Source organism: Carassius auratus, unplaced genomic scaffold, assembly GCF_003368295.1.
Source record: "Carassius auratus strain Wakin unplaced genomic scaffold, ASM336829v1 scaf_tig00008539, whole genome shotgun sequence".
NCBI lineage: Eukaryota > Metazoa > Chordata > Actinopteri > Cypriniformes > Cyprinidae > Carassius > Carassius auratus.
In genome coordinates, this window is record NW_020523950.1 from 425,774 (window position 1) to 453,691 (window position 27,918).

General features: G+C 38.5%; 2 protein-coding genes across 4 annotated transcripts; both read right to left on the reverse strand.

Annotated features, from left to right (window-relative positions):
- Positions 1–234: 234 nt before the first annotated feature.
- Positions 235–6,717, reverse strand: LOC113072090 (leiomodin-1-like). Its single transcript, XM_026245231.1, has 3 exons — positions 6,231–6,717; positions 2,430–4,160; positions 235–1,222 (listed from the first exon to the last, which is right to left on the reverse strand). The coding sequence occupies exons 1-3, from the start codon at positions 6,489–6,491 to the stop codon at positions 1,196–1,198; spliced, it is 2,019 nt and encodes a 672-aa protein (XP_026101016.1). The 5' UTR covers positions 6,492–6,717; the 3' UTR covers positions 235–1,195.
- A 1,030-nt stretch (positions 6,718–7,747) lies between these two features.
- Positions 7,748–27,833, reverse strand: LOC113072091 (lysine-specific demethylase 5B-B-like). 3 transcript variants are annotated; one of them, XM_026245234.1, is made up of 28 exons: positions 27,711–27,833; positions 24,196–24,273; positions 23,608–23,730; positions 23,205–23,375; positions 22,517–22,573; positions 21,219–21,362; positions 20,415–20,508; positions 20,123–20,241; positions 19,621–19,779; positions 19,352–19,471; positions 19,070–19,228; positions 18,769–18,950; positions 18,223–18,385; positions 18,015–18,134; positions 17,692–17,886; positions 17,015–17,196; positions 16,365–16,489; positions 15,714–15,864; positions 14,953–15,067; positions 14,450–14,820; positions 11,861–11,999; positions 11,539–11,718; positions 10,898–11,056; positions 10,334–10,807; positions 10,080–10,173; positions 9,791–9,963; positions 8,661–8,897; positions 7,748–8,581 (listed from the first exon to the last, which is right to left on the reverse strand). In XM_026245234.1, exons 1-28 carry the CDS (start codon positions 27,741–27,743, stop codon positions 8,447–8,449), a joined length of 4,452 nt encoding a protein of 1,483 aa, XP_026101019.1. In that variant the 5' UTR covers positions 27,744–27,833; the 3' UTR covers positions 7,748–8,446. The 3 variants fall into 3 exon arrangements, with proteins under 3 accessions (XP_026101019.1, XP_026101017.1, XP_026101018.1); XM_026245232.1 differs by lacking the exon at positions 27,711–27,833 and adding an exon at positions 27,400–27,704; XM_026245233.1 differs by lacking the exons at positions 22,517–22,573; positions 27,711–27,833 and adding an exon at positions 27,400–27,704.
- Between the last annotated feature and the right edge of the window lie 85 nt (positions 27,834–27,918).

Below are 27,918 nucleotides of genomic sequence, written 5' to 3' on the forward strand. Positions count from 1 at the left end.
GTGGTACAGAGACAACAGTTAGGTATGTCTTCTTTATCCACAAAATAAACTTACACTTCATATTTGAATTACATCACAATCATTGCAGGGAAAACAACAAAACAATTTGATCCTCTGCTCCCTTTTTAAAAATCAAACTTAATCAATCCCAGGAATCATTTGGGGAGGTTAATTCTCCCATATGTCATCCAGCTAAAATTCATAAAATCCAATGCAATACAATGCTTCATAAAGTCCAATGCGATGCAGACAAAATGTTTAATCCGTATCAGGTAAGATTACATATACAGAGATCTCAGGTAGGTCATATTCGCTAATGCAAAACTTCTCAAGTGATATCTAACTTATATATCAGATATATATCAGTAAATGCTGCCCATGGATGTGGTAATGTTTGCAAGATTTGAAAGGGAGTGCTTTTTTCTAATTGTTTTATTTTTCCTCCTTGTACTGTACACTATCATCGATTTATGGTTTTAAATAAATTAACAATATTCACTCAATACTAGAATGTATATTGTGTGCACAGCTGTCATTGATACAAATGGAGGGTTGTTTGATGAACTTTTTGATGAATAGCGTTTGTAATGAATCCATGATGAACAAAATAATTATTTTATAGTTATTTTTTTTATTTTTTTTAAACAGTAGTGAATATAATACAGAAGCTAAAACTAAAAACTCCAAAAGTCCAGATGAAAAATCCATGGCCATAAACAGATTGAGCATGAAATTAAACTCAATACCACATACATAATCAGAATAGTTTATAGATCTCATGTAGAAGGTTCTGCTATTTAACAAACACATACAGTAGCATGAAAGAAGATCATACTTGGGGCTTTTTTGACAATATTTCGTTTTTTTAGCATATTGCATTCTAGACAGAGTAATGATTAGTACTTTATTATATCTTAGTATTTAAGAATATTGTAAGCATGCCAAAAGTTGAGAACAAATATTTTAAATGTATCTAATTTTTTTGACAAATCTTTCTCTGAGAGTCCTTAAACACCAACAGATGCCCCTAAAAGCTTGAATGTTGACTGCTTTGCTGTCAGTTTAGATATCAAATAATCCAAACTGGCTGTATTTCGGAGTGTCTGAGCCGGTTAAGGAGGAATCCTCCATGATGACGGGTCACTGGGGGACTGCAGGGGAGTCTGAAGGTAGAAGCACGTACACTGGACAGATACTATCTCAACCACTTAGGGATTTCAACCTGAGAGGAAGATTGAAAAGAAAATTGAGTATTTATAATATTATATGATGACAACATTACATACATTTTTTTATGAATTAGTGTAAGAATCAACTTTGTAAACCATCCCTTAACTGTACCCAAATTGATCGCTTGTATTTTTAATTATAATATTAAATATATTTTGGAGCTGTTGGGGCAGATTTTTAGGGAGATTTCATACAGTATATGCGTTGTGTCACTTCATATCTGTGCACAGACAAAAGCAGCTCTGGCTGTGGATAGCATGATGCTGAAAGTTTGTTTCTACAATGAAGAAGAAAAATTGACCATGGATTATTCAAAACAGTAAAACTCTGGGGAATAACCATTCGTAATGCTTCATCCCACATTCATCCATGCAGAGAAGCAGTTGCAAAGCAAAATTAAACCAATCGGTCTCATCTATAATATTATGGATTATTAACAATAATGAATCATTTCTGACTTAAAATTTATTTCTAAATCAAAACATGTAACCACAAGAATTTGCTTTTAAATGAATTTGAAATATTGTAAATGTGCGACTGTGTACCCGAGGTAATTTGCATTAAGAACATCTCCATTTAAGGGCTTTCCTTAAAACCTTTTACTCGATCTCAGTGAATGTAATATGCTCTCTAAAAAGGGCTATCGAGCAATACCAAGTGCAAGTGTGCCATCTTCAAACTACTTTAAACACAATAAATAACTTTTTACACATTCAAATTACAATCAGCTGTGCATATCTGCGTTTTCTTCAGAGAAACCTCTCCCTAACCTGCATACTTGAGTCTTAAAATGATTAGCTGTTTCTATATAATTTTTGTAAGTTTAGAATAAATTTGAATACATTTTAAGTACACACAGTGAGACCGAGGCTATAGCCATACTTCCAAACTATAGCTTATATAGTATGTGAAAAGAGTAGTATGTCCAAATTTGTAGAATTCAAAATTCAAAAAGTACCCATGTGATCTACTATTTCCAGCACGATTCTAAAGTGCAAATCCAATGGACACTTTAATATCCCATGAGGCCATGGGACAGGATTTCTTATAAAGATTGCAAACTACAAAAGGGCCAAAAATTACAAAAGTGCATTAAAATATCTTAAGAATATAATGCTGTAGAAAGAAGCCTTCACATTCTCTTATTAGGATGGTGATGCATGGTCGTGTACTGGCATGACATGTGATGTCCGTGTCACCTTTTTGAGAGCGTTCATGCCGCTGTTTCTGATCGAGTCCAGCAGCTGATCTCTGGAGCCCCTGTCCGTCTTTTGGACAGCAGCACTGCTGTCTGGTTTCCTCTGAGAGACTGGGGTCAGCGACCTCCTCAGGGCCTGAACATCTAATGCTGGGCCAGGTGGGGGTGGTGGAGGAGGAGCTTGTCGAATTCCTGTTTCCCCTTCTTTCTTTCCTGTTACCTCTGATGGGAGGTGTCTAGACAGTAGCTTTGTGGGTGGAGCTTTAGGAGTTTCCTGAGAACAAGTGAATCTGTGGGCAGCAAATTTCGAGTCTTTCTTTTGAGTGTTGATTGCTGATGTTATTGGCTTACTCTTCTCAGGTGAGCTCTTATCTTCACACGGGGTGGAGTCGGTCTCCTGTCTGGCGAGTTTTTGCGCTTCTAGTCGTTGCTGCCTCTTCCTGTCCATGTTGCGGCTCAAGATGTTCGTCATGGCCATCCTGGGCCCAGCCAGCTCAAAGTGATATCCCAGCTTCAGCAGTGAAGAGTTGTTACGTAAGACTTTGGCCATCTCCATCTCAGTCTTCCCTCCGCAAATGTGTCTCTGGTTATGAAACCTCAGCTCCATAAGGGTGCTGTTGTGCTGAAGAGAGTTGATAATGGCCAGGATACCTTTGCCTGTCAAATGATTCGAGTCGAGGTTGATGCTGGTCAGGGTCGAATTATTTCGTAGGGTTGCAGAGATGGTGAACGCGACATGATCATCCGCTCTCGTGTTTGCAAGGCAGAAGGTTTTGATGTGAGTGTTGCTGCGAAGACCTTCGGCTAACTGGATCAGGGTGTCTGTCTTGATGGCGTCTGAATTATTGACGTTGATCTCTGTTAGTTCAGGGTCATCGCTGCGAACCTGCTCCAGAAGATCATCAAACATGCTGAAGCCAGTGTCACTGTCCAAATCTTCGCTAAAAGACTCATCCTCCTCAGTAGTGACAGAAGGGTCATCCATGCAATGAGAGTTCACTGAGCTATAGCTGGAAATGTTAGATATTTTCACTTCAATGTTTTCTGATCGTTTCACTTCTTTTTCACGTTCTTTCGGTGCTCTGGTTGTATCTCTCTGGGAGTGAAGTTTCTCATCCTCCTCTTCTTTCTCTTTTCTTCTACTTCTTTCTTCCATATTTCTAAATCTGCTTCTCTTCTCCTCTGTTTCTGCATCTTTAAGGTTTATTCTTCCTCCTGCTCTGTTGTTCTTTGGTTCTTCTATGGTTTTATTTCTGCTTTCATATTGTTTCTTGACGTCTGCCTCACTGTCTTTTAATTTTTGGTCTTCAGTGTCTTTACCCCCCTGCAGTTTGGAGACAAACCCTCGTATTTTGGAGTTTTCACTCACCTTTTTCACCTCCTTCCTCCCTATTTCTTTCTTATCCTCTTTCTTCTCTTGCAGTTTAGATATGAGGTCTAGAGTTTTGCTGCTTCCTCTTACTCTCATAGAAAGCTCTTTTCCACTTTCTGTCTTATTAGCTGTTCTCTCACTTTCTCTCTTCTCCTCCTCCTCCTCCCTTTTCTTCTCATTGACTTCTTCTTCTTCATCAGATAGATTCCTAGAGTCATCCTCACTTTTTCTTGCTCTCTCCTTATCTTTTTGGCTCTCAGAATTTCTGCTCTCCGTGTCGGGAGGATCGCCACTCTGCGATCTGGAAAACTCTCTGCTCCTCACCCGGCGGAGTCGATCTCTCCTTCTACCATCCCCTCCCTTCAAACATTAAACACAAAATACATTATTCACCACAGCACATTACATTTGAGAAGCTGTTTGTCCTTTGACTGTTTGAATATCTGATTTTGGCTAATTGTTATCTGACTTTCGACATCTTAATCACCATACTCACATTCTATATTAGTTTCCGATGTTTTCATTTTGGTGTAATTATTAAAAAATATCAACATCCTCATTAAATCCGTGGGGGCATCACACAAACAAAACTTATCTAGAATAAGTACAGCCGATGGCTGAACCCAGCTGGACCGGGTGAGTTATTTTTAGGGGTCGATAAAATGGAAAGAACGTACTGTGCAGATTTGTGAGCCATTGTTTGAAGAAGTCTTAAAACTCTCAGATGTGCCCTTATAAGGCAGCGTAGGGTCTGGAATTCCGTCCTTGACAGTTCCAAAGCCTCACTGTGGCCAAGCTTTAGGTAAACACATTCACAAATCTCTGAAGTGCATCACTCTTAACCACTGACTACTGTAAAATTACCTGAACATAAATTTTCTTCTCATAGCTGTTTTACTGAATACATGCGGAAGTGACTATCCAGTTAGCAAGTCCACTCTGCCAACACAGTGACGCAGCTGAACAAACTTCACAGCAGGATATCAGATGAGATCAGAGAGATGGTCTTTATAGGTCAGGACTGATCAAAAATAAACAGCAAACAGTGAACCACGTTTATAAAAAGCACAATATTACTTAGTAACTTGTAGGATTCCTCTGAGATTATGTGCATGTTCTGTTGCCCGCTGAGCATGTTTCAAACAAACACCTCAGTGGCTCAAGAGAGTTTAAAAGTAGTTTGTGGCCCCTGGAGTGCATCTCACATTACTAGTGCTTCATTAGCACCTATTTAATCATGCAAAACACAACTAGCACTCACCAAAACACAAGTAACACCATCCCACAAGGACCAGACCATCTGTTCAACTCATTTACTCTAGAAAATACTCATTTTTATACCATACCCCTCGAAAATCCTGTTGAAGTGGATTCATAAATGAATGACTTCAGCAACTCTGATGTCATAGGTTAGTTCTGCATAGTTTCAATGGAGTGTCAACTACAAATAACCATCACCACCAAAAGAAGAGAGAATCCTGTGTTTATACCAGACAACAGTAAACTAAACCATGACACTAAATGTTTATAAAGACATTGGGCTGTGAGGAATAATTACACGCTCAGGATTGTCACCCGAGATAAGTTTATACTCATTCCAAACTGAAGAGCATGAAAAATTTTATATTTGGAAAAATCTAACTGCTCTGAAAATAAAAATTTTTATGAAAAAAAAAGTTTTATTTACAATTTGAAGTACAAATAGTTTTATAAATGTACAGCAAATACTCCAAAACTTCATCACCAGGAGATGATGGCAAAATTATAAGCTATTAGGATCCTTTAGTGGGCTATGTGTGTGCAGCACAACAGCTGTTGAAACACAGGACCATGACAGCATGTCTGGCATATCAGCCATCCTGCAAAATCAGCCATCCACTGTGTTCACAGATCTACAAATATGTCACACTGATGAGATCTTAAACAGAAAAAGGACTGAATGACAAATGACCACAGCTCATCTCTTTATTATTCATTGTCCCTTCATACAACAACAACATAGAAAAATAAATCCAAATTTGGATTAATTGAAACATTTCAATATTCCAGGTATGAAATTAAAAATTAGTAAAAAATTATTAAGAAACCTAATTAGTTTGTGTTACTCTGTGTAAGAAATGTATAACTGATTGATGAATGTGTGTGTGTGTACAAATTTGAAAAAAAAAAAAAAAACTTTAAAAGGTTTAGAATTTTTGGACTAAAATAGCTATAGCTCTTGAAATCAAATGCTATTAGGCTTTACACTAGGGTATTTACTATTATTTTTATTACCAAAAATAAACATAAAGAAAATAATTATGAAGTAAAAATAAAAACAACAATTTTACATAGAATAATTATATTTAATTTTAATTATATTACAGTTTACAACAGTTTACAACAACAATAATGATCATAAGAATTATTATTACTGTTATTAAGAATCACCTCTGCGCTCAGCTCTCTCCGGATCAGTTTCTTGGTCTCCCGCTCACAGTAGTCCAGCATAGCCTCTCTGTTATATCCTCTGGACGGTACTTTGTCCGTCTGGTTCCGCTGGCGGAGTCCCACCGGTACACTCGGGTCGGGGTCGATGTAAACGAGCTCGAGCTCGAGCTCCTGCACCTCCTCCGGTGAGAGCGTCGCGAGCAGCAGGTCCGTGTCCGAATCATCGCTCCCTTCTCGCTCCGACACCTTCTGGCTGGACATTTTCTTTGGAAATATTGAAAGTTTATTCGTCAAGTATGTTGTTTTAGTCTGCAGAAATGCAGCTGACTCAATTTAAAGGGTATCTTTCCCTTTCACACTTGCTATTAAATCCATGATAAAAGTCGTGCAGAAGGTCTCGCGCTCTGTGCGCCTTTCACGAGCTCCAACTCGGGCTCGAGCGCCAGCACGCATTCCGCGCGATCTTTCACATCTGCGTGACCACGAGCAGTGGCGCACACGCACAAACGAGAGCGTTTGTCTGTAGATTTTTTACACAAGTGGTCCTCCAAGATCATTTTCTCAGAAATGTATAAGAATTCAGTCATATTCCCAGGGAATTATTCCTTCCACTTCCCACAAACCTTTGAAATTACAAAAGTTTTTATTCATCTTTATCATTTTCTCCTTCTCCTCATTATTGCTACTTCTCATGCTTCATCACCTTCTGCTCTGTTTGGATTATCCTATACCTGAATATATCAGCGGTTCTTTTGATAAATCCTGCTTTTCTGTGCGACATTAATTTTGTGTGTTGAATGTGTTTATGAATACCGTAGTCTTGAAAGTCATGAACACTAAATTAGTTGTAGTAAAAATAAAAGAAACTTGCTTTTATTTGTTTTTGGTGGACTTGGACTTCTGCTGCCACATGAAGTGACATGCACATGAATCACCGCTAGATGGCAGTGCTTTCACCAGCACTGGGTAGTAGAAATAAACAATTTGCTCGATCGATTTTCGACATCTGATTTTCAATACTGTCTCTATTACCAGTTCACAAACTGCCTAAAAACTACAGGCAAGCAGTCAACTTATTTTTAGAAGTTGTATTCAAACGTTGAAATTTAAATTAATAACTACTGGTAGCAAATAGATGGAACTGAAGGTTGAGTTAATCTGTCTCTCTGTGAATGTGAAAATATTAATATTTTAAAACTAAAAAAAAAAAGTAATTAAAAAAATTACTAAATCCTAAAATTAAAACTAAATAGTATATATAATAGTAACCCTATAAATAGTAACTAAATCAAAATATTAATAAATACTACAGTAGTATAAATAAAATTAAAACAACACTAATCTGTGATTAGTGTAAAGAAATCAGAAGCACCAACATACCAGTGATCACAAAAAAAAGAGAAAAAACAAGGGAAGAAACTTTGTCTGATATTAGAACAAGGAGTTTTATTCCACACTAGAAATTGGGACATTTTAACAAGCTTTTCAAACCTCATACCCTAACACCCCCCACCCCCCTCACCCACCCACCCAAAATTACTTGAGCAGGTTTTGTGGCAGTTCATTACACTCTTCTGTCTGCTACAATCCTGACGTGTTTGTCTGTTACATATCCTGAATATTTGACCACCATCTCTAAAAGCACCAACACAACTGAGACCACCGAAACTTCCTGAAACTTACAAACAACATTATTGCTCCGATAAATAAAACTAATCTACAAAAGGAAATAAAACGTCACAACGGAGAGAATCCCAGATGCCCGTGTACTGAAACGGCAAGTTTTCAAAAAATAATTTCTCTGTATTTATTATTTATTGTATTTGGTGAAAACTGTTCGTTTGTCCTGTGTTGTGGCATTTCTGACCGTGCATGCAAAAGAGACGACCCTCGCTGCGATTCACGAGAGCGTCTCTCCTCCACGCCAGAAAGCAACACAAACACAAACCCATGCACCTCTATATTCATTCAGCATTTAGCATATTTATTGTTTTAGACAAACACAAACAGTTCGACAGAAGGGAAAAAGCTGTAAAAATACAAAAAAGTGACCAAATAGTATCATTCAGGACAACAGTGTCCAACAAAGAGCAAAATAGCACCGTTGTTACAAAGGTCAGAGGTCATAGGTTAGGGAACGGGGAGGGTCGGTTACACATCCAGGAGAAGGGATGGAGGAGGATAAAGTGAGAGACCAGGTGCCTTCCTCATCGGACTCACTTCCGGCGGCCTGTGTTGGTTGTGCTGCAGGTCACACACATGTAATCCTCCTGGGCTGCGAGTTCTGCTGATACGCCCACACATATCATATGGAACCAGCGGTTACAGCAGTCACACTGAACCCAGTACACCTGAAACGGAGAGAAACCAGTCAAAACACATTCAAACTCACACACACACACGGTCTATACACTACGTTCACTTGCCCACCTCTTCTCCTTCCGGCTGGAGACAGCTCTCTGCTGGACACTGGGTCATATCCTCTTCAGAGTCTTCTGACTGAGACACGTCTGACGCAGAGACAGATGCCTCTTTCCTCTCTCTCCGCTTCTCTGTACCCATCCGCTGCTTCTTGCTTTTCGGCTTTATCCCTCTATCCCTGATCTCGGTCTCTTCTCTGTTCATTCGCCGCTTGGCTTTCTTTTCTGCTGAAGTGATTGCATCTCCCTGTAGAGAGCAAAGAGGAAGACAGAGAGAATTAATGAATTGAAATTCCTAAACAAGTTCCTAAACATTAAATTAATACTTTTATTCAGCAAGGATGCATTCAATTGTTAAAAAAAAAAAATGCTGTTCAACAGAACTTTCCATTCAAAGAATCCTGGAAAAACATTGCATCATGATTTCCACACACACACAAAAAAAACTATGCATTAAATTTCCTTAAGGATTAAATAAAAACACTCAATTATATTATATTATATATTATATATATATATATCCTTAAATAGTTTAAAACAATCAGTTTAACCAGCCAGCTCCAACATAAGTCACAACATCAAAGTCTGTTTTGAAGCAAGCAGCTTCAAAGTAAAAGACTAACAAAATATGTATTGAAATCAAAAAGCAACAGTACAACATAGAATTACTAATTTATTAATACTAAGTATACAATACACTATATTTGAAGTGTTTTGCTAAATATTTGATTTAATGTGCATTGTTTGAGGAATCAGGGAACTGATTCACTTCTGTAATTCATGTTTTATGGGAGTGGGAAGTTGCTGCTGAGCTCTTTTGCCATGGTTCTCGTTTCCATGGTAACAGCAACTTCCTTTTTGATTGGCGGATCCAAGGAGGCGTTCTCTTCAGGAATATGGCAAGTGTTGTGCTTCATCTATCAAACACGAAGCTGAATTCACACTGACTTTTGGCTCCTACAGAAGCATATAATATTTGCTGATCTTTGAGCTCTGGGTTGGTCGGTCTCAAAGTTCACACACATTACGCCCATGAGGAAAACAGATCTTCTACTTGATTGTTCTTTTGAATTAGTGACTCAATTTTAATCATTAAATAGGTTTAAAGAAGTGCTGCATGCACAGCCTCGCACTCCTAACCTCTCTCTGTGGTGAGGAGTGTTCTGGTGTGAGGTAGGGTGTGTGTTCTGTGTGGGATGTGTTTGTAGTCGGGGGGCCGGACAGCAGAAGTCTGTAGAGCTGCTGGGTCTCGGGGACAGAAACCTGCAGGAGCAATCCCTCCACCATCAGTTCCTCCAACTCTGAACTGAGACCTGGAACATAGACACAGACAGCTTCATTAGAAAACACAAGCAGTCAGCTGCACAGTGACTTTCAGAAAATATGAAAATGCTCTTTGAGTTTGTTTGTATGCGTGAATGATACAGACCTTGTAGAGGGATACAACGCTGCTCCGTGTAAAACACAGACTGTTCTTGCCCAGAAACACCCCAGTCCTGACACTGAGATGGAGATCCACACAGCTGATACAATAAAAAAACATCTCTTTATTGACAGGCAGTAAGCAAAAATGACATAACACTAATATTTATAGAATAAAAAACAATAATAAAATATAATAAAAATAGCAGACTTTGAAAACCAGACATCAAACTGCTATCAGTCCATGATATAATGTCTAACCTTTCTTTTGTGCCCAGTGGTCCTGTGGCTCTGTGTAGGTGAAGCTCCTCTGCAAACCTGAGAGGTCAGAGAGTGATCATACGAGTCTATGACCTCTCGTGCCCGTCGCTGCCAGCTGACAGTGCGTTCGATCATGTAGCGTAGAGCATCACCCTCTGGGAGACGCACACGGATCCGCTGCAGTGATGACCACAGGGACTGGATCTTGGCCAGTGAGGGCTTTGTCGATCGGAGACATAATGGACAGAGCCAGGCTTCAGGGTCAAGGGGATCGGAGGGCCCACGTACGCACACACTGTGGAAAGCATCTCGACACAGCTCGCACTGCAGCATGGCACCCATGGGTGGTTTCTGACACACACAAACTCTGAGAGCTGCGCAGTCCGCTGTAGGCAGGAGCTTTGATTCATTAGCTGCACGAAGAGAGCATAGTGACTCCTGCTCTTTTAAACGAACCTCAGCCAGGGTAAACATCTACAAGAGAGAGAGAGAGAGAGTAAATGAGAAAGAGAAGCATTTCGTTTATCTGACATTATTCTGGAATGTACCGTATGGTGAACTCACAGCAGACGCAGAGTCTTTGCTGTCTGAAAGTGCTCTCTCAACGTCACTCATACTGTCCAGCTTCACAAGCTTCTTCTTCCCTGATGACACACACTCTCCCTTCACCTTCCTCATCTTCTTCTTCAAAGAGCTGCCCACTTCCCATCGGGGACACAAGACCTGCACGAGTGACCAGACCCATGAATAACCTCGACAACAACCATTTATTCAAAAATAAAGTTAATGAATAAATGTCATGACAACATTTGCAGTCTACATTTCACCTTAAAATCAAAACGAATAAAATATGAAATATGAAAATAAGCTAAACACACACATATATATATATAGAAACCCCCAATTCTCATTCATTGTGTAATGTTAAGAATTAAAATACAAAGATAAATTTAGCTTTTTGCACACATTCAATTATATATGGAGATACAAATCACACATAATATTTTTTACTATAATCCTTAGATGAACAGTATATAAATATAAAACAATTTTATTTATTTATTTGCATTCTTTCAATTGGGCAAAATAAAAAAAAAACAACCCTCAATCACTTCATTGAAGTTTATTATTTAAACTTTGTATCTTTCTAGAACTAAAAAACAGAATATTTCTAATGTTGTTTTATATGGTATGACCAGTCTAACCTCCAACAGCGTGAAAGCAGAGTTTTTGATGAGGAAGGTTTTAGCAACGGACTCTTTCCAGGCCTGCACCTCTGATACCAGAACCTCCAGCTGGTCCAGAGGCTCCAGACGCACAGGAATAGCATGAGCTCTCAGAACCATATCAGAGAGTGAGCTGAGAACAAGAGTCTGACCTCCAACCTGCCAGCACAAACAAACAAAAGCAATCACAAAACCTGCCATTAACACTGCAGCCAGATATACCTTCAAAAACATTAACATGAGATAGTACACTATCAGATATAATGCATACAAAATACATAGTTCATGTAGAGTACTCAACCTGTAAATCCTCAGCTTCCTGGAGCCATTCTTTAGCCCTGTTCACCGTGTCTTGTAGTAGCAGGCAGTTTGGCAGGTATGCTGGTACCCCGTCTACCTGGGTCAACATAGAGCTGAGTGTCTCTAAGCTCTCTGGAGGCCTAAAACAAGAAGTGAAAACATTAACAAATGTCACTCAGTTCATTACACAATCACTTTGTGGTGCCTCCTGCAGGTTCTCAGCATGCAAGAATTAATTCAGTCTCTTTAAAAGGCTGCTTTGCATTTCCAAGCCTCCAGTTTGCCCTGTACTGATGCAAATACTCTGGTGTACAAAATAAACTGGTTTCCTTATTCAGTCATGTATTGGCTATTCAAATTGATCTTGGGTTTTTGTTTTGTACAGTCACTCTAATAGATCTTGTTATAGCTTGAGACCAGAGCTCACGCTGCAATGACCTTATATATGCAATGACCAATGGCCTTACATAAGCATCACAATGGTTGATATTGTTAACTAAAATGTATACAAATAGTTTTTGATAATTCAACTGAAATAAAATATAAATGTTGACCTGGAAACTAACTGAAATAGAATAATGTTAAAGCTGAATTATTCAAATGACAAACTCAAACTGAAAAAGTGAAGCTAAAAAGCGAATTACAAAAGCACATAACACTTAAAAAAAAATAGAACAGAAAACTAAAATATAAAAATAAAACCCAATTAAAAATATTTATAAATACCATAAATGTGCTAAATAACTAAAATAACAATGTTTACTGATTACTGTATTTAAAAAGTAATCAGATTACTGTATTTAAAAATTAATCAGATTACTAATTACTTTACTTTCTAAAAATAATTCACTTTAAAGAGCCACACAGATGGGAAATCAAAAATTAACACAATAACAGAGCAGTACAACAAATCCCTTTTGTTGTGTTCACGACATTTCACTGATGACTGATGACATGAGTACAAGGCGTGATTTTCAAAGCATTTGGCCATAAAAGAGGGTTCATTACCAACTTTATTTAGACCAACAAGCATCTCCGAATCACAAAGCGAAGTATGATTATGAAGTTATATGTTTATTTTCTCCCGAGCGTCTTATCAGTTTGTGTGCTGTCTGCTGCCTTTGTTTGTGCCGATCTTCATTTACAAACACGTCATTAAAATGAAGTAACTCCGTGAATACTCAACGAAGAGACATGAGAGAGATATCTATAGAAAGCTTGACATGTCTACTTTAAAACTAAACAAGTGCTGCCGAAAACAGATATTCTGTGATAAAGTAATCCATATGAAAACAACGCAATGTCCGTTTTTCATGTCTCCCTTCATTATATCTAACATGACCACGCCCCCGCGCTGAACGCGCTATTCAGATTCAAACTGAAGCGCGCGGCTTGAATACGGAACAACCAATCAAAACTGACTATGTTAGTTGACCAATCAGAACACAGTATGCTACCGAAAGGTGGGGTTTAAGGAAACTGAATCTTTTGAACAGCTTCGCGCGAACCGTTTGGGGATCTCTGAGAATTGAGGTAATTTTTAAATGATATTTTGACAAAATGACAATGTTTTTTTAACCTTGGATGGATTTAAACCTATTGTACAGGACTTATAAACAGTGATAGGAAGCTTAGAATTTTCATCTTACTGGCTCTTTAATTTTCAAGTTATCAAACCTAGAAAACACACTACAAAAAGAAACTCATAGTTCTTTCATTGATTTAATAATGACTAAAAAAATACACAAGTAGCCCATTATGTTTATACCCTTAACTCCCAATATCTACAAAACTTTTTTTGTTTTGTAAAATAAATCAAACAAGCCACTAAAATGAACAAAAATGACCTGAGAAATACAGTGTGTCTAAAGAAAGCTTGAAGTGTCTATAATTAAATATAGTCAGTCATGTCGAAAAATAAATATTCTCTGTTCAGATAATCCGTATTAAACCAACGCAAAGTACAGTCTTTCATGTCTGAGTTTAGCTATAACGTGTCCACGCACATCTCGCACATAAGATGATCATCTACGCAAAACGCGGGTTGAGATGCGCGGACATGTAAATGTCCACATCACCTCCGTGTAAAAAAAAAAAAAAAAGATTCAAGTTAATCTCGGTTAATTTTTGTTTTTGGAAGAAGACGCCTTGTGAGGAATAAGTCTTGAATTGTGATGCCGACGTGTCTTAATGCAGCAGATTCTACGGAGTCATTTATATTTTTACCTATATTTGGGTTACTGTGACATGTACACATTCACTTGTTGAAATTTTCCCAAACTATAACCCCAGACTAAAATATGTGGAGTGCAATATTTTGAAATCTTATTCGTATGCATGTAACGAGTTAAATCCAATTGCGCACATAACTAATTTAGGTTTTCATAAACGTTTTTCTATATCAAAAGGCAGGTTAAATTATTCATTATGTTAGTTTTGTAAACTAAATAAATTGTGCCTTTTATTGATTGATTGTCTTTTAAATGGATGAGTTGCGCTGTCCACGGAATGAGTAGATTGCGCTTGGGTAGATTGGTGCTTGTGTGTTATCTGTTATCTGCAAGAGTCTTCATTCGAGTGCTGTCCCCACCTGGCCTTCAGCAGTGCTTGAGCTTTCTCTTCCATCTCCTCTGAGACTGTGAGCAGTTCCTGCAGCTGAGCCATTGTGCGCTCGGTGGAAGGATGCGGTGTCAGTCCGACTCCTCGATCGATCAGCCGCCGCATGCTGTCCAGAGAGAGACCGCAGGGGTTTGATAGGGGATCCTCTGCCTGCTGAACTCCGGCCAGCCACCGGGTCTGTTCCAAACGCTCCCGTAGCAGCAGCAACTCCGGAAGAAACACGTCAAACTGAGAGCCCTCCTCCAGCAAGGACTCAATCTCGCTAACAGAATGTGCATTCACTTCATCAGAAAGAAGCTTCTCACTGTGCTGCTGGAAATCCTCAATGCTGTTCAGCAGCTCCTGAGAGAGAGTTAATAGTTTGTATTATATGAGCAGTTTAGAGATGAACTGTGCCTCATTAATCTTCAGGAAGATTGCCTGCATTTTAAACGACTGTGTGTATGTGTGTGTGCAGGTGTGTGTGTCAGTCACCTTCAGAAGCGGTGCTTGTGTTAGGCTGCAGGGCAGGTTATAAAGCTGGCGGACAAATGATCTCATTTCCTCCACTGTGAGCTGATTAGGAGAATTACCCCCGCCTGTTCGGTACCTGCAGACAGACATAAATAAAATGCATGAAAGACAAAATTCACAGGCCATGTGTGTTTCGGGCAAACCAAACCAATGTGTGCAGAAAAACAAAGCTCACCACACTGGAAATTCCCCTGAAATTGAGAAAAACACTGAGCTGAAACGTGTAAGAGGTCCTTCTTGAATATGTTTGCACCTTTTTGGTCCAAGTATTTGTATAGATGACTGTCTTTGAGTTGAAATGCACCAAACTTTTTTTTTCTGCAATCGGAGCTCTGCCATTTTCAAGACTGCATGTTAAGTGAAAGGGTTTCCACAAAATTGTTTCCACATAAATATTAAGCAGCACAAATGTTTTAAACATTGATAAGAAGCACTAATCAGCATTTTAAAATGACTTCTGAAGGATCATGTGACCCTGAAGTCTGGAGTAAATTGTTGCTCAAAATGTAGCTTTGCCATCACTGGAATTGTAATAATATTTCATAATTACTTTTATACAGTATTTTGGATTTTTTTTTAAATGTAGGCTTGGTCAGCATAAGAGACTATTTTTAAAAGCATTTTTTAAATCTTACCAACCCCTAGGTTTTAAACTGTTTTGTAACTGAAGCTCGTTTGAGTAGATTTCATTCCAGTCTCTTTGTGGTTTTGTGTGCAGGTACCTGGTCTGCCTTTTGCCGTTTAGCAGTTGCTGGGCAACAGACGAGCATTTCTCAGCATCTTGAGTAACCAGCCTCAGCTGACGTAACAGATCATTCTCTGGGAACGACTTCTCATCGGACTCCCCCAGAAGAGCACGAAACACGGTGACATCTACAGCGATAGAGAGAGAGAGAGAGAGAGAGAGAGAGAGAGAGAGGCCAGAAGCAGAAATGAAACTAATGACATAATACTCAAACATTTTTAACTTGAGTGATGTTACATTTTATGACAAAAACACAAAATTATATATATAGCGTGGGACTTGATTGTGCATAAAAATTTTGATTGTGAAAGGTGGGCTTAATATTAATATAAGGAAAAGGTTAATACACTGTTTTGTACTTTTTGTACTTTTTTCTTATTTATAATATCATACCATCCATAGACTGTACACTGTGAGATAATGTACATTTAAGTAAATAAAATGTCTTTTTGATTTTCTTATTGTCTTAAATTAAATAATCAAAAAAAGAATTGTGCATACTTTGTGTATATAAATAAAGTGTTGATTATAATATGATTATAAACAAGACATATTGAAAATGGATTGTAATTCAGAAAGATGAGAGTATCACTTCTGGAAGTGCTCAGTGCTCAATGCTGAAACTCACTGCGTTTCTTGTCAAGCTTTGCTTCCATGAGTTCTGTCACCCTTGCCGCCCACTCATCATAAGACTCCGCCCTCTGGTGCACAGCGTTCATCATCGGGTAAAGGTCATCCAGTGTGAAACGGTAACTGTGTAGATGAGCATTAAATTGAGTGAAACCAAAGACCCTTTCAAAGAAAATCTTTTCAATCTTTTCTCTTTTCATATTTTCATAGAGCAAGCCCCATCTAAATGAATGAGGGAATCCTGAAATCTGCCTGCGGAACGTATTGAAATTAAATATTTCAAATCAGCAACAAAATCTGAAATGAACTGCCCCGTAAATGTTGTTCCGTATGCTAAAATAGTGTTAAAATGACATCTTTTTCAGGCTAGACCAAACAATGCGCATGTGCGGTCATAAATGGGAGCATCCAACGGCCTCTGCAGTGACACAATGACTTTATCAATTAGCAACTGGCTTTTTCATTTAGAAGGAAGGACTATTCCACCATATTGTGTGTTGCCGTGTCTTCCATTCATAAGCAACAGGAATAAACCGTCTTTGTACATCTAAAATCAAATGAAATAGAATCCAATCTTTAGATAAGGCCAGCTCTAGTGTCTTGTAGACTGATCATTGAGGAGTCCTGAAAGCAGAAGTGGAGACTCACTTGAGTGTGTAGTTGGAGACGGGGCAGGAGCAGAGGTCGTGGGCGTGGTGTAGACACACCTGGACTCCTGGTCTGCAGGGACAGGTGAGAGCAGACAGGTAACAGGTGGTGCGACACTTTACACACTGTCTCTCATCATCTGCCAGCAGGTCGTATTCAAACAACTCAGACTGGACCACCCCCTATTTAAAGAGAGAGAGAATGTTAACAAATGATCATTTATAGAGGAGCTGAAAAAGCCTGCATGTGTATTATGCACAATCAGACATAACTAGCATCTCAAATCTATTAAAATTACCAATATTACACGTCACGTCACGACACACACTTTTATATATATTATATATATATTACATATACATACACACACAGCATTTTGTAGTTAATCTCACAATTAATTGCTAAAATGTGCTTAATAATAAACCGAACACCTTTACATTATATTTCGCTAATGTTAAGTTAGAGGATGATTGTTTTATATTTTATAAACATAAGTAGATAGATCATTGTATTACACTTATAAAGTCCATGAAGTGTGAGGATAATTGCTTTAGTATTGTCTAGTATTACTTATGTTTATTTTCTCAGAGGGAGAAGAGTAATGAGCACTGCTGAATAAATACACTATAGTGTCATCTCACATAAAGATTTGACAGGTTTCGCTAGTGTTCTCTCACCATCTTGCGGACTTTGTCCCGCAGTTCTCTCTCCTCTTTGATCATGAGCCGCATGTCCTTCTGCACAGCTGATGCCAGAACCACATCCAGGTTGTCTGCTTTCATGGCCATATTACACACCATCTCATCATGAGAGAACACACAGTAGCGGTGCAGCAGGCGGTAGTGTTCCACACACTGACGCCCCAGTGGCATCTGCAAACCACAAAGAGCAGGGGAGAAAAAAATAAACCCACAAACATAATTGTAAAATATTCAGCTCTGAGACCTGTCAAGAGGAACATCTATATTAATAACAATGTAAAAGCAGAATGGATCCGCACCCAGTCCACCGTGCAAAAGTTGACAGCTTCTGCAAAGTTGAAGCCCTGGTTGAAGCCGCTGTGATAGGATCGTGGGAAAGTGATGACAAACTCTCCTGCGCACTGATTTGTTCTGTAAATCTAAGAAACGGAGCGTGTTACTTACAGGTACAGGTGAGCATGTGACTTGTGATTATACATGTATAACATGTATAAACATGTTACTCACTGGTACTCCATGGGCCATAAGTGTATTAGGGTTCATGATTGTGACAAGCTGGTGTAGAAGGTCTGGCTGAGACTCAAACAGCTCCGGGGCCAGTTTCTTCATGACTGCTTCCAACTGCTCAGCGGCAAAACCTGGAGCACCGTACCAGGTCTTAGGTTCCCCCCTAAACACATGCAAACACACAAACAGGGTCTTCACACATACAATGATATTTAATCACAAATACAGTCAAAACAGTAATATTGAAAATAGTTGTGCTGCTTAATACTTTAATACCATTGTCTTTGTCATTTTAAATCAACGCAATGAATGCATGCTTGCTGAAAAATGTAAAATGTTTTATAATAACACTGAACAGTAGTGTACAAGACAACTTACTCATATCAGTTTATTTTGCACTTTTCTATAAAAATACACTCTCCTTTATAACTGTGTTTTTATTTAGAGTAGAAACCATATTTAAAGCCATTGTGGGGGACAAAAGTTCATTCAGTGCACTACAGCACTACTACATGTGCCTTTTTTTTAAGCTTTATCACTCATTACCAGTGCAGGTAGTTGACAGAATAGCTCCAGTGGTCCTCAATGTGCCAGCAGAAAGAGGAGAAGCACATGCCCACGTACAGCCATGGCAAAGTCATGCCACAGATATCAGCAGTGACGTGGGTCAGCACTGATGGTGTCATCATGGCCATGTTATTCAGGTTCCACCCACACTGAAGATACTTCTACACCAGTCAATCACAACACAGAAGAACGACATCAGTGATGGAAACAGGATGTACTATGTATGAATAAACAATGGAAATTGTGAGTAACATTTCAAAATCGTTTTTTGCGGTTATACCTCATCATGTGGCGCAACCTTAAACTTTCCACCCTTGATTGGAAAACCGCTTCCAAACTCTTTTGAGGCAATGTCAGCTCCATATTCCACAGTCACATCCTCCTCAATGGTGCCAACCAACCTCCAAAACTCTTTTTCAACCAATTCGGTGGGCACCATCTACAACAAACACCATATTCACAGGAAAACAAATCACATCAACAAAATAAGTTCATATGCTTTAACATTGGATTTGTAAATCTATACTCATGAGAGTCAATGTCAGAGACTCAGGAGACATACATGAACAGGCATGTTGAAATAATCTGACTTGAAGGAATCTGCCATTTCCCCAAAGGATTTTAGAGAATAATCCCTGCCAGCTTGCTCGAAGCCAAATGCCTCCTGAGGTTTACTGCACTCCTGCAGAAACACATAAATAATGAGTCAATCAATTGGTCCAGTAGATTAAAGTGTCTAGACATGCAACATTGACTGTTCAAAATCAGTTTTTGCTTTTCTTGACTTTAAATAATGAACAAACACTGTTATGGTTTGCTTTGAAAATTCACCTGAGCCAGACACTTAGGGCACCTCCAATCACCTTTAGGAACATCACAGAGGGGCGGGATCAAGCAGAAGGTGTGGTAGCTATCATCACAACCGTCGCATAGCAATAACCGGTCCTCATCGTTCCCCTTTCCACACACTAAACACACATACAGGTCCACCTAGAGGAAGACAGACAGCACTATAATAACGGAAGACAAAACAACAAATCTACTAAACAATGTATTTGAACACCCCTTTTAGTTATTTAACATTAAGAATGATTTATTTATTTTTTAAACTACTTAAGTTCACAGTACTCAAATATTATGTTTTTAAACTTAAAGAGTTTAGGGCAAACTGTTCTCTCAACTGAAATGAATTACATGAACCATTTTTTTCATATAGTTATATATCATTACATGAGATATACATGACTTATTCTTTTTGATAAAACCATCACGAGAGCTGTGACAAAAGCTCAGCAAAACTTACATTTGAATAAAAAGAGGGAAGGAAACTCACCGTGCTAACTGGAGGAGGGGGGATGTTTTTCTTGTAACGTGATTTGCATTTCTCTGGTTCAGGATTTATCTCTTTTATCTCCACAGGTTCCTGCTTCACCTGTATAGGAAGCTCCCTCTCTAATGAACACATACAAATACATTTGTTTGTATGACGACACTGACTTGACTAATAATGCTATGCTAATCACACATTTGTTTTGCTTTATTGATTAATGTCTAAATATTGGCTGATGAAGATTGGGCTAATGATCTGAGTGATGTGAGGTTAGATCCAAAAGTAAGGTTCTTACCTGGTTCAGGCTTGACAACGAATGAACCCATTCTTCTCCTGAGATTTGGCCTGTTCTCACATTCCTCACCTCCCTCGGACTTGACACAGCCAGACTACAGACACAAAAAAGGAGTTATCCATCAAAAATATATCCATTTAACAATGAGAACAAATGAAACAAATGATTACATGCTACCAACCATTCAAAAGTAAGGTCAGTATTCCAGCAAACATTTTTTAATAAATGTATTTTATTCAGCAGGGATACATTAAATGGATCAAAACTGACTGTCAAGGTAAAATGTGTATTTCTCATAAATGCAGTTCTATTGAACTTTCTATTCAAAGCATCCTGGAAATCAAATTTCTACAAAAATAAAAATAAAATTAAGCAGGACAATGGTTTTTAACATTGAAAATAAAATGAAATGTCTATCGAGCACCAAATTACCATATTAGGATATTAATATTGTTACACTGAAGACTGCAGTATTGGCTGCTGTCATGACAGGAATAAATGATATTTTAAAATATATTAAAATAGAAAACAGTTTTTTTATTTTAATCAATTTTAAATTGTAACAATATTTTACAATGTTACTGTTTTATAGTATTTTTAATCAAATAAATGTAGATTGATAAGTGAAAGAGTCTGATTAAAAAAAAAAAAAAAAAAATTAAATAAAAAGACTTTTGAACTGTGATTTATATCCAAACTGATATACAGTACTGATCATTAGAAAAACAAACTTGTGCCAAATAGAGGCAGACTGTGATTATAAACATACAATATTTTAGCCCACTTGAGCATGTTTACATTCACCTCTGTTTTCATCCTCTTGGCTCGTCTAGCAGGTGCGCTCATGTCGCTGGGTGGAACATGAATGTTTTGTCTCTGTAGCAGGTCGTGAGGTTTATACTCTTTATCTTTGTCATTTCCATCATCCACTGACGCCTTCTGCAGACACTGAAGAAAACAAGGAAAACAACTCAACTGGTTAAATGAGCCCTTCACACTTAAAGTTACCTAACTACAGTACTCTCATATTAATTACCACAGCATTTAAAGAAGTAGTTTGATATGTATATGTTTTGTAATTGTATGTTATACTTTGTTTATATGGAAAAATGTAAATAAAGTGAGAAAAAAAAGAGGTAGTTTGACATCCCATGGGAAAAAAAGAGCAGTTTGGAAATTCTGCATAGGAACTTGAAGAATGTTTTTTTTTTACAATGCAATGCAAATGTAATTTAATAGCAATTTATGTCTGTTTTTAATCCAGATTTCGATGTTTTAAGAATTCAATGAAGAGTCAAAGCTCTTTTTAAAGTCACCTCAGGTTTCTCCACACTTCAGAAAATACCTCTAAATCACCTTCATCATTTCCCTCTACCCCAAAGATAATCTGTATTTATGTGTGAATAACCTATTAGCCCAGCTTTAAAGATTGTGACATCTCTGAGTGCATGCAGAGAGAAATCCTCGACATTCCCGGTTACAAGGAATCTGAACTGTATTACGTCTGCTACCCATATCAGATTACAGATTTACATACAGACAGAGGATAGAGGGAGGAGAGAGAACAGCTGGAGGTGTAAAGAGATTGGCGTTAACAGAAAGCAGGTCACAGTTTCTGTGGGTTGAGAGGAGGAGTGAGGGGGGAGGGGAGGAAGAAAGGATGCGTCAGAAGTCAAAAAGACAAACACATAGAAAGAGCAGTAAGTGCAAACAAAGACGGGAGTAGTAGGAGGAGAATGACAGCAACAGTCTCTCGGCAGGACGGCTGGGGGTTTTGTGAGGGTCAGGACAGGCTGAATACTGTCCGTCAAAGAAACAGCACTTCACTGCCATTTGTCACCCAAACTCAGAAAAAAAAACAGTTAAAACACACACACACACACACACACACACACTCAAAGAGTTTAAAAACTACTATAGTAGTATAAATACTAATTTTAACATTTAAAAGATTTTCTGAGAGCAGGAGTACAATTCAGCATGGCAGTAAGAGCCACAGTGACTACTAAATGAAACATTTATTGCCACGGTACCTATAATGAGATCACATCCTGTGCAGATTTAAATAGTCAGATTAGGTAATAGGGAAAGCAGAAACATACCTCCTCTAGCCCAGGAGGTGCCACAAAACTTGTCAGTTTGGCTGCAAGGTCAAGAGCCTAACGTAGAAAAGAGCACTGAACATTACAGAGAAACTGCCAGTGATCTTTGGGTCAGAGATCACCACATCTCTAACAGAGATGTCTAGCATTCAGTCAATGGAAAGAAAATTAGTCAGGCTCCAAGATTGTTTTCATATTCAAATGCATCTGCATATGATCATTGCCTGTATTAAAACTGATGAAACATATATATTGTAACATTGAAATATTGTTAAAATTATAAAATATATTATTTAAATACATATTGAATCCTACTGGTGGATTCTTCCCATCTATGAAAGGGAGTGTCGGAGTGTCAAAGTTTATGAATACCATATTGTGCTTTTTAGTAATTGATTTTGATTATATATTTTCTCTAAAGACAAGTAACACTAGGATGACTGGCACACAATCCAGAAAACAAGCAGCTAGAACACAATAAAACACACTTAATAACCACATATTTATAAGCACAGCATACACAGACTTAAATGTGAAAACTAATACCTCTAACCCTAAAAGCCCAGCTTTAACACTGCAGACCATCTGTAACCGGACTCCTAAACCAAACCTCCTGCATGACTGCTAAAACCTTTATACCAAGTGTGTGATCTGATATTGATCTGATGCATTTATATGTTAAACTCACCAGCAGGTTTGTCCCAGAATGGAAGAGGTGGTACGGGTACAGGACCCTCTCGTAATGGGCTCTCAGGTGGGACCCTACAGCTTTGCCTGGGGCAAAACCCATTATCATGGCAATCTTCGTCCATCTCCTCTCTCTACAAACTAAATCGAATCCACCCTCCTCTGCAACCAACTGGCAGATTGAGAAAGATTGTTGGACTTCATTGCAAAAACATAATAAATATTCATCAATGTTTGTGTTTCACTTGGACAGATATAAAGAACTCAGCAGTTACATGAATCACTTTGTGACACATACAGGTATGAGTAAAGGGTTTCAGCTAGAAATATTGAACAAAGTCATAATTTATCAGACAAACTGACTCCGAGTCCAATGAAGAAGCCTAACCAACAGAATCACTCACTCTGTTGAGCTGGTACAGATCGAGGATCTTCCGCTCCACGTGTGGAATTTTGAGTGTGCATCCTTGTAGTTCCCAAAACTTGGCAATCTGGTCCAAGAAGTTGAGTTTAACTCTGGTTTGAGCCTGTGTTTGTGTGTGTGTGTGAAAAACAGAAAATAGGATTCAGCAACATCTTGAATGGTCCATGTTAATTATTAAGCATCTCAGAGATGGTGTTATTTTAATATCAGTCACTTCAAAAGGGCCAAATTTTGCTGACAAGACAGTGACCATTGACCTTACGATCCCCCTCGGGTTCACTATGTTAGCGAGAAGATCTCATAGACACAATGGTTTTGACAAAGGTGATAATATATTTGCTATACCCTGACCCTAAACCTAACAACCCTGTGACAAACCTGTTGATTTCAGTAGATTGATGATTTGACTGTTTTTCCAAACAGCAAGGAGCAGTTCACAATACCTCACAAATTAGTTTTCAACATGTCTCACAACATTTGTGGACATATTTTAAAATATTGGGCCCTCACAAATATATGCAAGCTTGTACAAAGTATTTTCTAGCTCAAAGCAGAATTGTAAAATTACCTCAAGCTCGTTGAGTCTCTGGATTCGTGGTGTAAAATGAAGTCTGTCAACATCACATGCAAATGGAGGCTGCCAGTCCTAAACACACACACAAAGCAAACATACAATTAGTAAACTTACATTTTTTCATTCTTTTATTGATATATATTTTAAATCGCTTGATATCTGAGTTTATTTAACTTCCATATGCAATGTCATCATCTTGCAGCAAAATCCAGCTGTGACATCGTACAGGGACCAATGAACCAGTGGTATAGTCCGGTGCATTTTACATATATATATATATTTTAGCAAAGTTCATATTTCTACAAAATCTTCATTCCCATCAACTGCAAGCTGAAATTGCATCATGTGCTCTTGAGTTGTGGCTCTAACTAATTAGTACTTGGGGTCAGGAACACAAACAGCCAAAACACGAGAGGCTTTATCAAAGACATAATTTTCATTTTTAGCTTTCTGATTTTCTAAATCCATTAAGCTTTGCAGGTTTCTGTATTCATCAATGATGTGTTTGCATGCAGCACACACACAAAAATGTGGAACTTTGGATTAAAAGATGACTGTATTTTATGTTACAGATAAGAGGATACTGGGCACTGATTAATTAAACCGAGACACAAAATTATCTACACAATGGCTAGTAAACACAGAACACTGCAACATCACATGTTGCCGAAGAAATTTTATTCAGACTAAATCAGAGTCTTATCTTCTTTACTAAATATTTTCTTTGCATTCATAAATTTAATTGAAAGGATCTGAAACACAACCCTGTACAAATGTGACTGGTGCTCTGTGGTTTGTGGTCTAGAATCTTGTGAATGTATGTCAACAGTGGCTAAAAATGAACAAACAAAAAAAACACACACAAAAAAAACGTTCACTCACATGCAACATGCTGTAGAGGGCTAAACGGTGGAACTGTGGTTTTTGTTCAGCTTAATCACCAATATAAAACCCTTTAGTCAAAGTTTAACACATTTTCTTTGTCTCCAGCCTTCCATAACCACGTCTTCAGATAAACACAATGTAATTAACACCTGGATTAAAAGGGACCAAAAATTACCCTCTTGGAATTAATAAAGTGTTACCTTTTCTTAGCCAAAAAAAGGCACCTCAGGATACAATCACTGCAATTAAAATGAGTTGTAAAACCACCCATTTAAGCCTCAGAATTAAAACTCTGTTTGCTTTCATAAATTTATAAAATAGTGTAATTATGTAATCATCACCAGAAAAAGTTTTATTCAGAACTTGCCTCATAACACACAAATGGCATAACGAAATTCCGTACATGAGATCATATGGTTTATCTACCTAGATACATACCGATTTGTGCCCTACATACGAAGAATATTCACCACAATCCGTTGTAATTACCTCAGCTACATATAACCCATAAAATTAAGGTAAATTCTGTGCATATTAAGTCCATTGCCCACATTATTTCCTTGTTTGCTGTTCAGGCAGCATAGTTACACAAAGACACAAAATGGCCAGATGGTTCATTTGCTCCATAGCTCGCAACATGGAGGACGCGCCCGGCCTGAGGACTACATCTATCCATCCATCAATCCATCCATCCATCTGGTTCGGGAGCAGCTTATGGACCGAACCGAACCTGTGAATCACTTCACACGGTCTGAATAGTTTAATATGTGTCAGAATACAGTACGCGTATATGTTGTTGTTGGAAAGCAAGAAGCCATTTGGAAAACATGCTCAGCTTTAAAACCTTTATGAGATATAAAACCCCCCAAAACATTCATTTTTTTGGATATTAAGATACGAAGCCATCGTCTTGTAATGATGCTTGACGTGTTTTAAATGTTAATCATCGCTTGTTTAACGTAATTACGCGTTCTCTTATCTGCCACCTCGTGCGTGTATCACGTCACGTAGCTGCGAGTTTAATGGATTTATAAAAGAACCCGGATTCACATCAAACCCAAAGTCATTATCAGAACCAGCTAGTGTGACCCAGAGCGCAGAACAGATGGAACAACAACAGTCAATAAACAAGCACATAGCATTTAAAATTACAGGACTACTAAATATGGCTATAACCGTACAAATGTGTTTCGAGATCTATAAAAATAACGATTGTAAAAAAACATGTTCGGTCTGTCAGAAACACAAAATCATCTACAGAGATTAATAATTATAATGTGCGTGGCATTGGGCTTGTTCACTCACATAACCTATAAAACATAAAGAAGCCATCAGAACCACTGGAAACCTCAAACTGGTTTAGACAGGTTCGGGAGTTAGGAGCTCGGATTCGGATTAAGGTCGAAGGACTGAAGCGGATCAATTGGCTAATATGTGAACTATATTTGGTCGCTGGGTATAAAGGGTGATTAATCAATTGCATTATTCTAATCCGCACACAACCACTTCTGTAACAGAATGGATTCGATATGACCAAAATAACTCGATGATGGTATAATTAGTTTATTATAAGTCTACAAAAAAGGCAATACAAATGATAAACATTTTTATTATTATTAGTTACTAACATATAATTAATGTGCTAAGGTGAAAATGAAAGGAAGGGTTTATTTCCGCCTTAACAGGTATCTCCTAGTCTCGAGGTTTTTTTTCCGTCTGTCTACATTAAATTCTCATTAAAAGTACACTGAACTCATTAAAGGCCTTTTTTATTCAAATGGGGAGGTAATTATCGGGGTTTCTGTTCGTCAGTGTCACTAAAAATGCAGATGCAACTACCAGTACCAATAATTAGATATACATAATAATAATAATAGTAATAATAATAAAGATACACAAAATTCTACATCAACGATAAACACTGACAATCAGCAAACGAAACTGAGTAGCCTAAACGTGACGTTTAATCCAGCACTAGAACCGAACCAGGCCGTCAACTACACGCACAGTGACCATAAAGTGACGTTTTCTTGTACTATATTCACATATGCGCGACGTTTGCGGATCCTGAGCGACGTTATTGCACTCGTGAGTCAGAATGTCGGGTCGTCCGGGTCCGCAGGTCGAGCACAGACCAGGCAGAGCTTCGGAAATTCAATTGATATGATGCCTATAGCTGCACACAAAGCGGTTCGGCAATGCTGTCACTGCGCCGCCATGTTGAGACATTTCCCTTTAAACTGAGCTCAGAATCACTCCGCAGATCCGGCCCGGTTCAGCCGGTCCGCTTCAGACCGTCCGCACAGCACTCACCGGCGGCGGTCGAACCTTGCAGATCCCGGTTTTCTCGGCGATGGGTCGGATTTTATTGATAAATGCAAACGGGTCTGCAAATTCCTCCCAACTGGGCTCGAAGACCGGACACTCGGGCGGCGGGGTAAACTCGGCCGGGCCCCGCTGGGTCATCCTGCAGGTCCGGTTCCGGAGCAGAATCGAGTCGCTCAGCGAAGCGGAGACAGAACTTCCTGGGATCCACAACACGGTTTGTCAGTCCGTACTCCTCCAGTCCGGCTAACACTTCAACAAAACGAACAATCAACACACGCGCACATACACACACTCACCGTGACGTGACTGCTCTTAGGCTGAGACCACATCCGCTGAAAAAGCTAGAGACGAAGCGAGCGTGTCCACTCATTTCTAGCTTTGAAGAATCACTTTAAAGGGACAGTTAAACCGTGATATTTACCGTTGATTGTTGTATTATGTAAACAGCTTGTCTTTTAGATGCACAACGATAACCGCTCGGAAATACCTTGTTGTACGTTTACT

Excerpts from the sequence above, each read along its gene's own strand:
- LOC113072090 (XM_026245231.1), bottom strand. The coding sequence starts at position 6,491 with ATGTCCAGCCAGAAGGTGTCGGAGCGAGAAGGGAGCGATGATTCGGAC. Across the intron at positions 4,161-6,230 it reads GGAGAGAGCTGAGCGCAGAG|GGAGGGGATGGTAGAAGGAG; the intron begins GTGATTCTTAAT and ends TAATGTTTGAAG. Across the intron at positions 1,223-2,429 it reads GCATGAACGCTCTCAAAAAG|GTTGAAATCCCTAAGTGGTT; the intron begins GTGACACGGACA and ends TCTTCCTCTCAG.
- LOC113072091 (XM_026245232.1), bottom strand. The coding sequence starts at position 27,552 with ATGACCCAGCGGGGCCCGGCCGAGTTTACCCCGCCGCCCGAGTGTCCG. Across the intron at positions 10,174-10,333 it reads CCACTGGGCACAAAAGAAAG|CTGTGTGGATCTCCATCTCA; the intron begins GTTAGACATTAT and ends TTATTGTATCAG. Across the intron at positions 8,582-8,660 it reads TCCAGCCGGAAGGAGAAGAG|GTGTACTGGGTTCAGTGTGA; the intron begins GTGGGCAAGTGA and ends TCTCCGTTTCAG.